The sequence below is a fragment of the Prionailurus bengalensis genome, chromosome X (genome assembly GCF_016509475.1).
Source record: "Prionailurus bengalensis isolate Pbe53 chromosome X, Fcat_Pben_1.1_paternal_pri, whole genome shotgun sequence".
Classification (NCBI taxonomy): domain Eukaryota; kingdom Metazoa; phylum Chordata; class Mammalia; order Carnivora; family Felidae; genus Prionailurus; species Prionailurus bengalensis.
Window position 1 is genome coordinate 63,507,371 of NC_057361.1, and position 17,352 is coordinate 63,524,722.

Genomic DNA, 17,352 nt, shown 5'->3' on the forward strand with positions numbered 1-17,352 from the left:
AGGTATAACCACGGAAATTGGTCGAGAAAAAGAAATAGAAGTAATCCACATTGGAAAGGAAAATATAAATTATCTTTATTTGCAAATAATATGATCTTGTATATTGAAAACCCTTTTTCCACTTAAAAACTATTAGGACTAATAATTGAATTAATATGCAAAACTTAATTTTTTAAAAACATTTGCAAGACACAATCCAAAATTATTATTAAAAACAAAATTCCATTTAAATTACCATCAAAAAGAATAAAATAAGTAGGAATAAATTAACACACAACATGCAAAATGTATGTACTAAAAACTACAAAACACTTGTGAAAGAAAATTAAAGACTTAAATAAATCCTAAAACATCCTAGTTCATGGATCAGAAGACTGAATATTGTTAAGATGGCAATGCTTCCTAAAATGAAATAAAGATTCAACGTAATCCCTATCATAATCCCAATTAGAATCCTAATCAGAATCCCTGTGCTGACTTCTCTGTAGAAATTTACAAACTGATTTGAAAATTCATATGGAATTGCCAGGGACCCAGAATAGCCTAAACAATCTTGAAGAAGAACAAAACAGGATGATTCACTTTCCAAACTTACTTTCAAAGCAAAGATAATCAAGACAGTATGTTACTGGCATAAGGACTACGGGTCTACGACCAGCTGATTTTCAACAAGGGTGCCAAGACCATTAAACAGGGAAAGAATAGTCCTTTCAAGAAATAGTGCAAGGATAACTGAATAGCCACAGCAAAAGACTGAAGTTGGACCTTTACTTCACATCATATATAGAAATTTGGACCTTAACTTCACATTATATATAGAAATCAACTCAAAATGGATCAAAAACCTAAATATAAGAGCAAAAGCTATACAATTCTTTGAAGGAAACATAGGGATAAATCTTCATGAACATATCTGGCAATGGTTTTTTAGATATAACACCAACAGCACAAGTAACAAAAGAAAATACAGATCTCCTGGACTTCATCAAAAAGAATAACTTGTGTCCATCAAAAAATACTATCAAGAAAGTGAGGGGCACCTGGGTGGCTCAGTCAGTTAAATGTCTGACTTCAGCTCAGATCATGATCTCGCAGTTCATGGGTTTGAGCCCTGCATCTGGCTCTGTGCTGACAGTTCAGAGCCTGGAGCCTGCTTCAGATTCTGTGTCTCCCTCTCTCACTACCCCTCTCCCCGTCTCTCTCTCAAAAAAAAAAATGAATAAACACTAAAATTTTTTTTTAATTTTTTTTTTCAACGTTTTTTTATTTATTTTTGGGACAGAGAGAGACAGAGCATGAATGGGGGAGGGGCAGAGAGAGAGGGAGACACAGAATCGGAAACAGGCTCCAGGCTCTGAGCCATCAGCCCAGAGCCTGACGCGGGGCTCGAACTCGTGGACCGTGAGATCGTGACCTGGCTGAAGTCGGACGCTTAACCGACTGCGCCACCCAGGCGCCCCAACACTAAAATTTTTTAAAAAAGAAAGTGAAATGACAACCCACAGAACAAGAGAAAATATTTGTGAATCATATATTTAATAAGAGCTTCATATGCAGAAAATATAAAACAAACCTCCTAAAACTTAACTCAATGACAAATAACTAAATTCAAAAATGGGCAAAGGACCTCAATAAACATTTCTCCAAAGATACAAATAGTCAATAAAAACATGAAAAGATGTTCAACATTATGAGTCATTAGAGAAATACAAATCAAAATCACAATGAGATACCACTTCATAGCCACTAGGATGGCTTTACAAGCTGGCCTTATTTTATTGTGATATTTCTCACATGCTGTTTTTTCACAAATTGAAGGTTTGTGGCAACCCTGTGTCAAGCAAGTCTATTGGTACATTTGCGCACTCTGTGTCTCTGTGTCACATTTCGGAAATTCTAGCAATATTTCAAACTTTTTCATTATCATATTCGTTATGGTGACCTGTGTTCAGTAAAATCTGATGTTACTATTGTAACTATTTTGAGGTACAACAAATTACACCCACTGAAGACAGAGAACTTCACTAATATGTGTTGTGTATGTTCTGACTGTTCCACCAACTGGCCAATCCCCCACATTTCTCCCTCTCCTCAGACCTTCCTATTTCCTGAGACACAATAATAATGAAATTGGGCCAATTAATAACCCTACACTTGGCCTCTAGGTGTTCAAGTAAAAGGAGGAGTCATATGTTTCTCACTTTAAGTCAAAAGCTAGAAATGATTAAGCTTAATGAGGAAGGCATGTTGACAGATGCGATGGGCCTAAAGCTAGGCCTCTTCTGCCAGTTAGCCAAGTTGTAAATGCAAAGGAAAAGTTCTCCAAGGAAATTAAAAGTGCTACTCCAGTGAACACATGAATGTTTAAAGAAGCAAAACAGTCTTATTGCTGATGTGGAAAAAGTTTTAGTGGTCTGGATAGAAAATCAAATCAGTCATAACATTTCATTAGGCCAAAATCTAATCCAGAGCAAGGCCCTAACTCTCTCCAGTTCTATGAAAGCCAGGAGAGGTGAAGAAGCTGCAAAATAAAAGTTTAAAGCAAGCAGAGGTTGACTCGTGAGATATAAAGAAAGTGGTCTCCATAACACAAAAGTGCAAGGTGAAGCAACAAGTGCTGATGTAAAAGCTGTTGCAGGTTATCCAGAAGATCTAGCTAAAATAATTAGTAAAGGTGGCTATACTAAACAATATATTTTCAATGTAGACAAAACAGCCTTCTATTACAAGATGATGTCATCTCTGACTTTCATAGCTAGAGAGAAGTCAATGCCTGGCCTCAAAACTCAAAGAACAGACTGACTCGCTTCTTAGGGGCTAATTCAGCTGGTAACTTTAAGTTGAAGCTAATACTCATTTACTATTCTGAAAATCCAGGGCCTCTGAAGAATTAAGCTAAATCTACACTGCCTGTGCTCTATAAAGGGAACAATAAGGCCTGGATGACGGCACATCTGTTTTTGACCTGGTTTACTAAGTATTTTAAGTCCACTGTTGAGGCCTACTGCTCAGGAAAAAAAAAGGCTTCTTTCAAAATATTACTGCTCATTGACCATGCACCTCATCAGCCAAGAAGTCTTATGAAAATGAACACAAGATTAGTGTTGTTTTCATGATCTGCTAACACACCATTTATTCTGCAGCCCATAGATGAAAGAGTAATTTAAACATTTGAGTTTTATGATTTAAGAAATACATTTTGTAAGGCTGTAGCCTCAAAATAAATTGAAAACCTTCTGGAAAGCATTCACCATTCTAGGTGCTATTAAGAACATTTGTGGGGGCACGTGGGCGACTCAGTCAGTTAAGCATCCAACTTGATTTCAGTTCAGGTCATGATCTCACAGTTCATGGGTTCGGACCCACATTGGGTTCTGCACTGATGGTGCAGAACCTGCTTGGGATTCTCTCTCTCCCTCTCTCTTTGCTCCTCCCCTGCTTGCATGCACACACTCTCTCTCTTTCAAAATAAAAAATAATAAAAAAGAACATTTGTGATTCATGGGAAGAGGTCAAAATATCGACATTTGGAAGAAGTTGAATCCAACCCTCATAGATGAATTTTAGAGGTTCAAGATTTCACTGGAAGAAATAACTTCAGATGTGATTTAAATAGCAAGACAACTGGAATTAGAAGTGAAGCCTGAGGGGTGCCTGGGTGGCTCAGTCGGTTAAGCATCCAACTCTTGGTTTCAGCTCAGGTCATAATCTCACACTTTAGTGGGTTTGATCCCTACATTGGGCTCCACCCTGGCAGCACAGAGCCTGCTAGGGATTTTCTGTCTCCCTCTCTACCCCTCCCCCACTCACACTGTCTCTCTCTTAAAATAAATAAACTTAAAAAAGTTTTTTGAAAAAAAAAGAGAAGCGAAGCCTGAAGATAGGACTGAATTGTTGCAATGTCAAGATAAAACTTGAACAGATGAGGATTTGCCTCTTACAGATGAGAAAAAGAAGTGGTTTCTTGAGGTGGAATCTACTTCTGGTGAAGATGCTGTGAAGATCACTGAAATGACAACAAATGATCCAAAATGTTATATAAACTTATTTGATAAAGCAGCAGCAGGGTTTGAGAAGACTGAATCCAATTTTGAAAGGAATTCTATTGGGGCCAAAATGTTACCAAACAGCATTGCATGCTACACAGAAACTGTTCATGTAAAAAGTCAATCAATGCAGCAAACTTCACTGCTGTCTTATTTTTTTAATGATTATTCATTTTTTTGAGAGAGCGTGAGTAGGGGAGGGGCAAAGAGAGAGAGAGGGAGACAAAGAATCCAAAGCAGGCTCCAGGCTTTTTTGCAGTGGTCTGGAACCAAACCCTCAATATCCCTGAGGTATGCTTGTAATAAAACAAAGCAAAGCAAAGCAAAGCAAAAGAGAAGATAGCTATTGGTGAAGATGTGGAGAAACTGGAACCCTTGTACACTGCTTGTGGAAATGCAAAATAGTACAGCCAGTAAGGAAAACAGTTTGGTGGTTCCTCAGTAAGTTAAACATAAAATTACCACAATACCCAATAATTCCATTCCTAAGTATACAACCAAAAGAAGTGAAAACAGATGCTTAAATACTTGAATACAAATATTTATCATAGCACTGTTCACAACAGTCAAAAGGTGAAACAACCCAGATATATATGAATGAATAAATGGATAATCAAAATGTGGGTATTATCCATACAATGGAATATTAGGTCTTTATTACCTAATGAATACAATATTGACACATGCTACAACATGGAAGAACCCTGAAACACACTATATGAAAAAAAACAGTCACAAAAAAACACATATTATATGAATCCCTTTATATGAAAGTTTCAGAACAGGTTAATCTATAGAAACAGAAAGTAGATTGATGAGTGACTGCTTAAGGTTTGAAGAGGTGGAAGGCACGGGTAGGAGGGTAACAGCTAAAGGGTACAGGGTTTCTTTGGTGGCGATTAAAATGGTTGAAAGTTGTGGTGATGGTTGCACAACTCCATGAATATACTAAAAACCAATAAACTGTTCACTTAAAATGGTTGAACTGCATGATATGTGAATTATATCTCAATAAAGCTCTTTACAAAAACAAAAAAAACAAAAAATCTTATTTTATGTTACAATTCCAACAGTTAAGACCATATTTACCTAGATAAGGACAAGAAGAATGTGCAGAAAAAATGAATACATTAAAGTTGTGTGTCTGGGTAGTATTTTTTTCTTTTATTGTTAAAATGCTTGTAAAATACATTTAAATGAAGGTTTCAAAAATTATAATACAGTGCTCGCTTCGGCAACACATATACAAAAATTATAATACAGAAATGTTTGTAACTTACCTTTATAAATAAGAGGTTTATCTTTATCTTCCGTCTTTTCCCTACTAGCCAATTCAAGAAAATCTTCAATCAAGTCCAGAGATATGAGAGACTGGCTGAAAACAAGGCTAAAAAAATGGAGAGTGTTCATGAATTAGAATATTCACATAGTAAAGATATCACTTCTTCCCAAATTGGTCTACACATTCAACACAATTCTAATCAAAACTATAGTATGACTTTTGAGAAATTCACAAGCTGATTCTAAAGTTTATATGAGAATGCTGAGAACACACAGTACCCAAAACAACTTTGAAAAAGTTGGAGGCCTAACTCTACATGATTTCAACGTTTACAAAGCTTAAGTAATCAGAATGTAGTGCTGATTAAGGGACAAGCATAAATCAATGGAACAGAATATAGGGTCCAGATATAGAAAGCCACACAATATAGTTAGCTAAATGGTTTTTTACAAAGAGCAGAGGCAATTCAGTGGAAAAAGGATAATTTTTTCAACAATGATCTTGGCAAAATTCAACATCCATATGCAAAAAAAAAAAAAAGAATCTTGGCCTAAATCTCACACTTTATACAAAAAGTAATTCAAGATGCAGCATAAATCTAAATTTAAAATGTTAAACTGTAGAATGTTTAAAAAACACAATTAAGAAAATTCGTGTAACTTGGGGTTAGACAAACAATTCTTAGAACACCAAAAGTATGATCTACAGGAAAAAAGCTGATAAACAGGATTTCAGCAAAATTTAAAACTTTTATTGTATAAAAGACACTACTTAGTGAATATGATAAAAAAGTCTTATTAAAAGTATTTGAGTAATTTTAGACTTATACAAATTCTAAAACACTTTGTTATTCCATTTCAAATATGTCTGCAGATTCCTTATTCTCCATCCCAATAGTTTTCTAACTCCTGATTTTAGCCATGAAAATGGCTCATGCAGTATTAAATATAATAAATAATTTCAATATAATTACTATACAGTGATTCAACACTTCTATACAACACCTGATGCTCATCACAAGTACACTCTTTAATCCCCATCACCTGTTGAACCTGAAACTACAATTACATTGTATGTTAACTAACTGGGACTTAAATAAAAAAATATACACACACACACACACACATAAAATCAGGGTGCCTTGGGGTAGAAGAAGGTAAAAGTGTCACTGGCCCCTTAGCCTTTGCTCTAGGTCACCAACTTTCAAGGGCTCTGAGAAACAGTTTGAAAATCACTACTCTCATCTATCCCTTTGGTGAGAAGTGGACATAATTATACACAGGAAATGAAAAAAAAATCTAGAAAGAGAATGAAGGAAGGCTCATTCTATCCCTTACATATGCAAACAAAGTAGGTTAGTATATAAGGAACTAGACATCTGTCCAAGCAGTTTGGTTTTAATTGATTCTGAAAGCTGTACTATAAGAGAATGATGCTTTTATGACTTCAGAAGATCCTTCAACACTCAATGCTGGACGTCTTCAGATTTAGTAGAACTAAAAAGAACAACTCAAGTTATGAAACAGCTGTTGGAGTTAACATATGCACTGGCTATTGTATGACTTCCTAAACTCTGCATGCACTATGGAAGTCTAATGTCTCCTAGTTGGTACTCCTGGTATACTGGTAAGGAAATGAATTTATTCCCAATACTAAGTGTAAATGACCAACGGCCTTGATCCCTCAGTAGGTTGATTATCTTTCCCAGAATCAAAATCTTTACTGAATCACTTCTTTCTGAGCTACAGATTAAGTTTCTTGCAATTCCTATAACTAGGAAACTTATTCTTAGAAATACCAATTATTTATTTAATTGGAATTAATCTGGAATTTGGGTTACTATTCTGGAAAAAGGTTGACTTGAGTCAGCATTAAGACTGGTTCTGGGAACCACTGAGCTCAGAAAAACCTATGAAAAAGGTGGTATTATTAGGATTAAGTGGCTACATACTAATGGTTATCTCTGTTAACTTTTTCTAGTTGCAGATAACATGAAAAACTACTGCCCGGATTGGTAATAATTTTCATACTTGTATAAACTACCTTGGCTTTATCTATTAGTGACTCCTACGAAAATATAAAATCAATACAAATCAAATTCATACATATATAAAAAATCTGGAAAATTAAAATTTAATCAAATTTTAATATTTAAATGACAGAAAACAAGTTAGAAGGGCTGGACTGAAACCAGTAGTGTACTGGAATTAGCTATAACTAGCTTGGAACAGGAAAGTAGATTGTTAGCATTTCTTCCCACCACTGACATCATGATGATAGCTTAAAATTGAACATGGCAGTATTTGACTATGAAAATCAGTAAATGTTATAAATTAGAGCTTTTCTTTCTTGCTTCATTTCCTTTTGTGCTATTATTTTTCTGAAGAGTCAGTTGTTAAACATTTATCAACACACCATTGGCTAAAATCACTGGAATTCATTTATCTTTTGCCCCATGAAATATCAAGTTTACACTTGGGTCAAAAGATCAACTGCACAAATAGAGAATAGAAAAATCTGATTTAACAGCAGTTCTTCTTTAAAAAATAAACGAGAGTCTCAGTTGACCATGAGTTCAATATGAACCAACAATGTTACTTAGATGTTGGAAAACCTCTCTATTGGACTGCATGGATGAACTATAGGGCCCAGAATAAACAAGAACCTGCTTTACTATAACTCTGTGTTAATAAAAACTCAGTTGAAGTGTTTTGTTTGCTGTGATCATATTTTGAGATGGCTGCTAAAAAACTGAAGTATGTTTAAAACCTATGAAATTAGGCCATACAAAGAATAGATCAATGCAGAGGAAAAAAAAAAAAAAAGCTAAAAGTGACAAGAGAGATGAACCCACCATTATCTGAAAAGGAGACAATTAAAACAGTACTACTGATGTCTGCAACCTGCATTGGAAGGCACCAGGAAAATAAGATGGATAGATAAGTAGATATGTAATAAAGACAGTACAATGAAATATAGAATATAGTATAGATGCTAGGTGATAGGTATATGGGTATTCACTGTAAAATTCTTTCTGTTTTTATGTTTGAAAACTTCCATAAGGAAATTTTGGACAAATAAAGAATAGTGGTAATCACAGTTAAGGAATGCATAGTTTTATAGTATTAGCACTGATAATGTCTATCAGTTGGGCTTATAACTAAAAAAATATCACTATAAGAGTGTAAAAAAAGCAAAAAGATATGTTCAATTTTAAAGCACAAGGAAAATGTATAGGGATAAAGTACAAACTAAAGATAAGGATACAACTTCTAAAAATTTGAAGTATTCAACTATAGGTAGCCTTCTGAAATGGCAAATGTTCTACCATAGGAGAGGCTACGAGAACATCATGATGAAAATGGTGGAAGAGATTCTTGCACTGCCTAGGAAATTAAAAGACCACTAAAATCCCTTCCATATTCTTAAAATTCTTGTATGGTACCCAAATAAAAATTAATTTTAAACTACAGAAGTTGATAGCAGAAAAGAGCAAAGCATGTCAGAGCAATCATTTCTCCTGACTTCTTAGGAATGCTGAATTCAAATATCCACTTTTTACTTGCATCTTCTATGGATATCTAATAGGGCTCTCAAACTTAACATAGCCAGAACAGACTTCTTTACAATGTCTAATAAACATAGTTCTTCCCTATTCTCCATTTTAGTAAGTAGCACCAGAATTCACCAGCCTCCTGGTCTGGAAGCCTAGGAGTCATTTTTGACTACTCTTTCATTCTTATTGCCCTGAATTTAATGTACTAAATCCTGTTATTTCTATTCCAAAACATGTCCTTTACCTCCAATACTGTCACTCCATTCATCACATATCTGAACCACTTGTTTCTGTGTAAATAAAGTCGTAATATACAACAAAAATAAATTTTGTCGAGTAATTACTAAGTGCAAGATATAGTAAGTTAATAAAAATAATAAAACAGTCTGTGTCTTCAAACAACTCACTATCCAGTGAAAAGACATACAAGTATATTAGAATGCATTAACATTAGGGTTGCCTGGGTGGCTCAGTCAGTTGAGCGACCGACTTCAGATCAGGTCATGATCTCACGGTTTGTGAGTTCGAGCCCCGCATCAGGTTCTGTGCTGACAGCTCAGAGCCTGGAGCCTGCTTCTGATTCTGTGTCTCCCTCTCTCTCTGCCCCTCCCCCACTCATGCTCTGTCTCTGTCTCAGAAATAAACATTAAAATTTAAAAAAAATTTAAAAAAAAGAATGTATTAACATTAGAGGTATATTAAAAGATGGATTAGAAATATTAATAGCAGATCTACCTCCTTCCAAGAGTTAAAAGAACTAAGTTTGAAAGTTTTTAAGATAAAAGGTTTATTTCAGCCTTATGTTAAACTGTTATTAAAGAATCACAGACACATTTTTAAGATATTTTATGATCAGATGTTGGGACCTTATAACAACCTAAACAGTAAGTATGGTTCAAAACATTAAAAGTATGTTTTCTGAATAGTAATTTGAAGGATGAGAGTGGAAGGCAGGGACGCAAGGAAGGAAATGGGGACACAAATGCTAGAAGTAAAACAAACAGGAACAAAAACAAAGGAGAAATTATGGAGAATAGTCAAAGAGGTGAAATACAGTCTGAAGGGCACTAGATTTGGAGAATAAAAGGTCACTAACTGACTTTAGGGGGAAAAAAATCTCAATAAAGTGACATGGTAGAAACCACACTACATGGATTGAAAAATAAGTTTAAAGATAGTGAAATATAGACATCCATCAGAGGCTTGGCTCAAAGAAATAAGTTCAAGGTGCAATAGCCAGAAAGGGAAAACCGCAATGAAGAAATAACCAGAATATGCACTCAGAACTAGTGGCTTAGAAGGAAGACAGTGGTCTATCACTACATTAACCAAAAAAATTACATCTTTCTAAGGAAGAAAACAAAACGGATTTCTTCAAATAAATTGTTTAAACAAAGAATGATTATTAAAAAGGTTCATTTATAGAATAAAAATAGGAGAAACTTACACTTTATCCCCAATTTCCTCTGCCATTCGAAGAATTTCAAAGAGAAGTACCATTTTTCCAGAATGTTCTAAAACCTCAGCATCAGCATCTGTAACAAAATCTTTGTACCAGTCTGGAGCTGGGCTGCTTGGATTAGAAGAAGAAGTAGCTTTACCTAAATAAAACAAATGAAACATAAATAAGTAGGCAAATAAGGAAAGAAAACTGAAAGATCCTGAAAGAAGGATTAAGACAGGCACCAAGAGAAAGACGAGAGAGAGGGAGAGAGGGGAAGGAAGAAGAGGAGAGGGAAGAGGGGGATGACAGGGAGGGAGGGCACCCTCTTGCAAAAAGAGGGAAAAAAAAGACCACCCCAGGAAAGAGAGAGTTATACTGTGAGAAAAAGACACAAGGTGGGGGAGTGGAGTAGAGGGGACAAACCCACCCTAGGAGAGGGAGAGAAAGAGACAGGGAGTCAGACACACACAAACACACACGTTTGGATGCAAAGGAAGAAAAACATTGAGTGGGAGCAGGCACATCAAGTGAGAGAGTAAGCAAGAGAAAGACCCTGAAAAAGTACAACTATGAGAAACAGTGCCTGGGAGTGAGAGACTCAGAAAAACAGAGACCCTAAGAGGCAAAGCCCCCAAGGCACTGAGAGAGTATAACTCCCAACACACATCCCAAGAGACAGAGACTAGGAGAGAAAAAGACCTAGAGAACCAAAGAAAGACAGAGAAAGGCAGGGAGGAGAGGAGGGAGGGAAGAGACAGACTGACTCAGAGATCAAGAGAGAAAAGATCTTAGGGGCATGAAACATTTCTCTTTCCTAATAGAATTCTGGAAAACAAACAAGGATTGATCCCAGAATGATGATATCATGTTAAATCATTTTCTTATTTTCCCCGCAAACTTTTGACTATAAAAGATATAAGAAGAAAGTAATACAAAATAATCCATTAATATCTAAACATAAATAGTTCAATTCAAAACAAGGAACATAAAGGTTTACCTGGTTTTTGTACCTTCCCTGAACTGCTTTTTAATGCAAACTATTTTAAATTTTTACACATTTTTGTTATAAACAAAATATTGTATACATTCACAAAAGTATATAGAATATAATGAACAGCAGTGTTTCCCACATCCAATCTTTATTAAATTTTACCACTTATTAACTAAATCTGCTTGTGATGCAGTTAACGACTAATATGTAACCATACCCAATTGCATCCTCTTCTATCCCTCCCTTCTTTCTAGGAGGTTTCTAAAATCCCAACTTATAAAACTCTCTAGATTTACAGGGCATTAAGGTATGTGAAATAAGTCAGACTCATAAGGGAAAATACCATATGATTCTGCCCATAAGCGGAATCTTAAAAAATGAATAAAGAAAAAGCAGAATCAGATATATAAATACAGAGAACAAACAGTGTTGCCAGAGGGGAAGAGGATGGGCAGACAAAATGGGTGAAGGGGAGAGGGACATACAGGCCTCTGGTTATGGAATGAGTTAACTCATGGGAATCTAAAAACAAAGCAAAACAAATGAATAAACAAAAAGCAGTATCAGACCTATAAATACATAGAACAAACCAAGTCATGAGAATAAAAGGCACAGCATAAGGAATACAGCTAATGATATTAATAGCAATACAACAGGACAAATGATAGCCACATTTGTGGGGAATATAGCATAATGCATAAACTTGTCAAATCACTAAGTTGTACACCTGAAACTAATGTAATATTGAGTCAACTACACTTAAAAAAAGTAAAAACACAAATATATATAAATCAAAATAAAATAAAACCCTCAATTCTATATTTACTATTTTTGTGTATGTTTTTATATTTTCACTACACATGTATGCCTAAACCCTATATTACCTTTCATGCTTTTAAACTACATGTAATCAGTACATACTGGATGTATCTTTATATAATTTATTTCTTCAATAAATGTAGCTTATAATTTTTCATTCAAAGTGAGACTTACTTAATCACTCTAACCTCTATGTAGAATTCCACTGCCCAAATATACCATCATTTTTAGCTCTCCTCATAGACATTATGGCATCTCCTCATCAGTCCCTCTCATAGACATGTAGATCATTTCTAATTTTTGGCAACTGTCAAAGGAACACTCAATGTTGTTATATTTTTCTAGAATATTGTCTATCTCATAAGTTTTAAATTTTATGGCATAAACTTATACGTGTGATATTTAAAATTCTCACTAAAAATAACTGTAGTCTTTATCAAAAACTTCTATTATCTGAGGCCCTAGAGAATCTAATTAGGCTGTTAGTTTTGTGTGTTAACTTATGTCAGGCTTGCTGCTAACTCATTTTGTGGCTAACGTTTCCTGAAGACAATAGTTTCCTTGATTATTCTGTAATTTTTTTTAACGTGAGATTTATTGTCAAATTGGTTTCCATACAACACCTAGTGCTCATCCCAACAGGTGCCCTCCTCAATACCTCTCACCCATCCTCTCCTCCCTCGAAACCCCATCAACCCTCAGTTTGTTCTCAGTTTTTAAGAGTCTTTAAGTTTTGGCTCCCTCCCTCTCTAACCTTTTTTTTTTTTTCTTTTTTACCTTCCCCTCCCCCATGGTCTTCAGTTAAGCTTCTCAGGTTCCACATAAGAGTGAAAACATACAGTATCTGTCTTTCTCTACATGACTTAGTTCACTTAGCATAACACTCTCCAGTTCCATCCATGTTGCCACAAAAGGCCATATTTCATTCTTTCTCATTGCCACGTAGTATTCCATGGTGTATGTAAACCACAATTTCTTTATCCATTCATCAGTTAATGGACACTTAGGCTCTTTACATAATTTGGCTGTTGTTGAAAGTGCTGCTATAAACATTGGGGTACAAGTGCCCCTATGCATCAACATTCCTGTATCCCTTGGGTAAATTCCCAGCAGTGCTATTGCTGGGTCATAGGGTAGGTCTATTCTTAATTTTTTGAGGAGCCTCCACACTGTTTTCCAGAGTGGCTGCACCAGTTTGCATTCCCACCAACAGTGCAAGAGGGTTCCCGTTTCTCCACATCCTCTCCAGCATCTATAGTCTCCTGATTTGTTCACTTTGGCCACTCTGACTGGCGTGAGGCGAAACCTCAGTGTGGTTTTAATTTGTATTTCCCTGATGAGGAGTGATGCTGAACCTCTTTTCATGTGCCTGTTGGCCATCTGGATGTCTTCTTTAGAGATGTGCCTATTCATGTTTTCTGCCCATTTCTTCACTGAATTATTTGTTTTTCAGGTGTGGAGTTTGGTGAGTTCTGTATAGATTTTGGATACTAGCCCTTTGCCCAATATGTCATTTGCAAATATCTCTTCCCATTCCGTTGCTTGCCTTTTAGTTTTGTTGACTGTTTCCTTTGCAGTGCAAAAGCTTTTTATCTTCAAGAGGTCCCAATAGTTCATTTGCTTTTAATTCCCTTGCCTTTGGGGATGTGTCAAGTAAGAAACTGCTGCGGCTGAGGTCAGAGAGGTTTTTTCCTGCTTTCTCCTCGAGGGTTTTGATGGTTTCCTGTCTCACATTCAGGTCCTTTACCTATTTTGAGTTTATCTTTGTGAATGGTGTCAGAAAGTGGTCTAGTTTCATTCTTCTGCATGTTGCCATCCGGCTCTCCCAAAACCATTTGTGAAAGAGACTGTCTTTTTTCCATTGGATATTCTTTGCTCCTTTGTCAAAGATTAGTTGGCTATACTTTTGTGGGTCTAATTCTGGGGTTTCTATTCTACTCCATTGGTCTATGTGTCTGTTTTTGTGCCAGTACCATGCTGTCTTGATGATGACAGCTTTGTAGTAGAGGCTAAAGTCTGGGATTGTGATGCCTCCCACTTTGGTCTTCTTCCTCAAAATTACTTTGGCTATTAAGGGTCTTTTGTGGTTCCATACAAACTTTAGGATTGTTATGTTCTAGCTTTCAGAGGAATGCTGGTGCAATTTTGTTGCATGGAATGTGTAGACTGCTTTGGGTAGTATTGACATTTTAACAATATTTATCCTTCCAATCCATGAGCACGGAATGCTTTTCCATTTCTGTCTTCTTCAATTTCCTTCATAAGCTTTCAATAGTTTTCAGCACACAGATCTTTTACATCTTTGGTTAGGTTTATTCCTAGGTATTTTATGATTCTCGATGCAACTGTGAATGGGATCAGTTTCTTTATTTGTCTTTCTGTGGCTTCATTGTTAGTGTATAAGAATGCAACTGATTTCTGTACATTGATTTTGTATCCTGAGACGTTGCTGAATTCATGTATCAGTTCTAGCGGACTTTCGGTGGAGTCTATCGGGTTTTCCATGTATAATATCATGTCGTCTGCAAAAAGTGAAAGCTTGACTTCATCTTTGCCAATTTTGATGCCTTTGATTTCCTTTTGTTGTCTGCTTACTGATGCTAGCACTTCCAACACTATGTTCAACAACAGCGGTGAGAGTGGACATCCCTGTTGTGTTCCTGATCTCAGGGCGAAAGCTCTCAGTTTTTCCCCCTTGAGGATGATATTAGCTGTGGGCTTTCCATAAATGGCTTTGATGATGTTTAAGGATGTTCCTTCTATCCCAACTTTCTCGAGGGTTTTCCTGAAGAAAGGATGCTGAATTTTGTCAAATCCTTTTTCTGCATCGATTGACGGGATCATATGGTTCTTATCTTTTCTTTTATTAATGGGATGTATCACATTGATTGATTTGCGAATGTTGAAACAGCCCTGCAGCCCACAAATGAATCCTGCTTGATCATGGTAAATAATTCTTTTTATATGCTGCTGAATTCGATTTGCTAGTATCGTATTGAGAATTTTTGCATCCATATTCATCAGGGATATTGGCTTGTAGTTCTCTTTTTTTACTGGGTCTCTGTCCGGTTTAGGAATCAAAGTAATGCTGGCTTCATAGAATGAGTCTGCAAGTTTTCCTTCCCTTTCTATTTTTTGGAATAGCTTGAGAAGGTTAGGTATTATCTCTGCTTTAAATGTCTGGTACAATTCCCCTGGGAAGCCATCAGGTCCTGGACTCTTATTTGTTGGGAGATTTTTGATAACTCCTTCAATTTATTCACTGGTTATGGGTCTGTTCAAGTTTTCTATTTCTTCCTGTTTGAGTTTTGGAAGTATGTGGGTATTTAGGAATTTGTCCATTTCTTCCAGGTTGCCCAGTTTGTTGGTATATAATTTTTCATAGTGTTCCCTGATAATGGCTTGTATTTCTGAGGGATTGGTTGTCATAATTGCATTTTCATTCATGATTTTATCTATTTGGGTCCTCTCCCTTTTCCTTTTGAGAAGCCTGGCTAAAGGTTTATCAATTTTGTGTATTTTTTTCAAAAAACCAACTCTTGGTTTCACTGATCTCCTCTACAGTTTTTTTAGATTCTATATTGTTTACTTCTGCTCTGCTCTTCATTATTTCTCTTCTTCTGCTGGGTTTGCGGTGTCTTTGCTGTTCTGCTTCTATTTCCTATAGGTGTGCTGTTAGATTTTGTATTTGGGATTTTTCTTGTTTCTTGAGATAGGCCTGGATTGCAATGTATTTTCCTCTCAGGACTGCCTTCGCTGCATCCCAAAGCATTTGGATTGTTGTGTTTTCATTTTCATCTGTTTCCATATATTTTTAAATTTCTCCTCTAATTGCCTGGTTCACCCATTCATTCTTTAATAGGGTGTTCTTTACTTCCATGCTTTTGGAGGTTTTCCTGACTTTTTCTTGTGGTTGATTTCAAGTTTCATAGGACTGTGGTCTGCAAGTGTGCATGGTATGATCTGAATTCTTTTACATTTATGAAGGGCTGTTTTGTGAGCCAAAATAGTATGTGATATATCTTGGAGAATGTTCCATGTGCACTTGAGAAGAAAGTATATTCTGTTGCTTTGGGATGCAGAGTTCTAAATATATCTGTCAAGTCCATCTAATCCAATGTATCATTCAGGGCCCTTGTTTCTTTATTGATCCTGTGTCAAGATAATCTATACATTGTTGTAAGTGGAGTATCAAAGTCCCCTGCAATTACCATTCTTTTCAATAAGGTTGCTTGTGTTTGTGATTGTTTTATACATTTGGGGGCTCCCGTATTTGGCACATAGACATTTATAATTGTTAGCTCTTCCTCATGGACAGACCCTGTAATTATTACATAATGCCGTTCTTCATCTCTTGTTACAGCCTTTAATTTAAAGTCTAGTTTGTCTGATATAAGTATAGTTACTCCAGCTTTCTTTTGACTTCCAGTAGCATGATAGATAGTTCTCCATCCCTTCACTTTCAATCTGAAGGTGTCCTCGGGTCTAAAATGAGTCTCTTGTAGATAGCAAATAGATAGGTTTTGCTTTTTTATCCATTCTGATACCCTATGTCTTTTGGTTGGAGCATTTAGTCCATTTACATTCAGTGATATAATTGAAAGATATGGGTTTAGAAGTCATTGTGATGTCTGTAGGTGTCATGCTTGTAGTGATGTTTCTGTTACTTTGTGGTCTTGCAACATTTCACTCACAGAATCCCCCTTAGGATCTCTTGTAGGACTGGTTTAGTGGTGATGAATTCCTTCAGTTTTTGTTTGTTTGGGAAGACCTTTATCACTCCTTTTTTTTTTAAATTTATTTATTTTTGGGACAGAGAGAGAGCATGAACGGGGGAGGGTCAGAGAGAGAGGGAGACACAGAATCGGAAACAGGCTCCAGGCTCCGAGCCATCAGCCCAGAGCCTGACGCGGGGCTTGAACTCACGGACCACGAGATCGTGACCGGGCTGAAGTCGGACGCCTAACCGACTGCGCCACCCAGGCGCCCCCCTTTATCTCTCCTTCTATTCTGAAAGACAGGCTTGCTGGATGAAGGATTCTCGGCTGCATTTTTTTTTCTGTTCATCACATTGAAGATTTCTTGCCATTCCTTTCTGGCCTGCCAAGTTTCAGTAGGTAGGTCAGGTACTACCCTTATGTGTTTACCTTTGTAAGTTAGGGCCTGTTTATTCCCTAGCTGCTTTCAGAATTCTCTAGTTTATCCTTGTATTTT

General features: G+C 36.2%; 1 protein-coding gene across 11 annotated transcripts in view; it reads right to left on the reverse strand.

Moving 5' to 3' along the window:
• ATRX (ATRX chromatin remodeler) overlaps nucleotides 1-17,352 on the reverse strand; it is a 313,439-nt gene that overhangs the window by 66,133 nt on the left and 229,954 nt on the right. For all 11 annotated transcript variants that reach the window (XM_043570144.1, XM_043570145.1, XM_043570140.1 and 8 more), the window contains 2 exons: nucleotides 10,332-10,485; nucleotides 5,327-5,433 (listed from right to left, as the gene is read on the reverse strand). In XM_043570144.1, coding sequence (XP_043426079.1) covers nucleotides 5,327-5,433; nucleotides 10,332-10,485 — 261 coding nt within the window. The remainder of the gene's footprint in view (nucleotides 1-5,326; nucleotides 5,434-10,331; nucleotides 10,486-17,352) is intronic.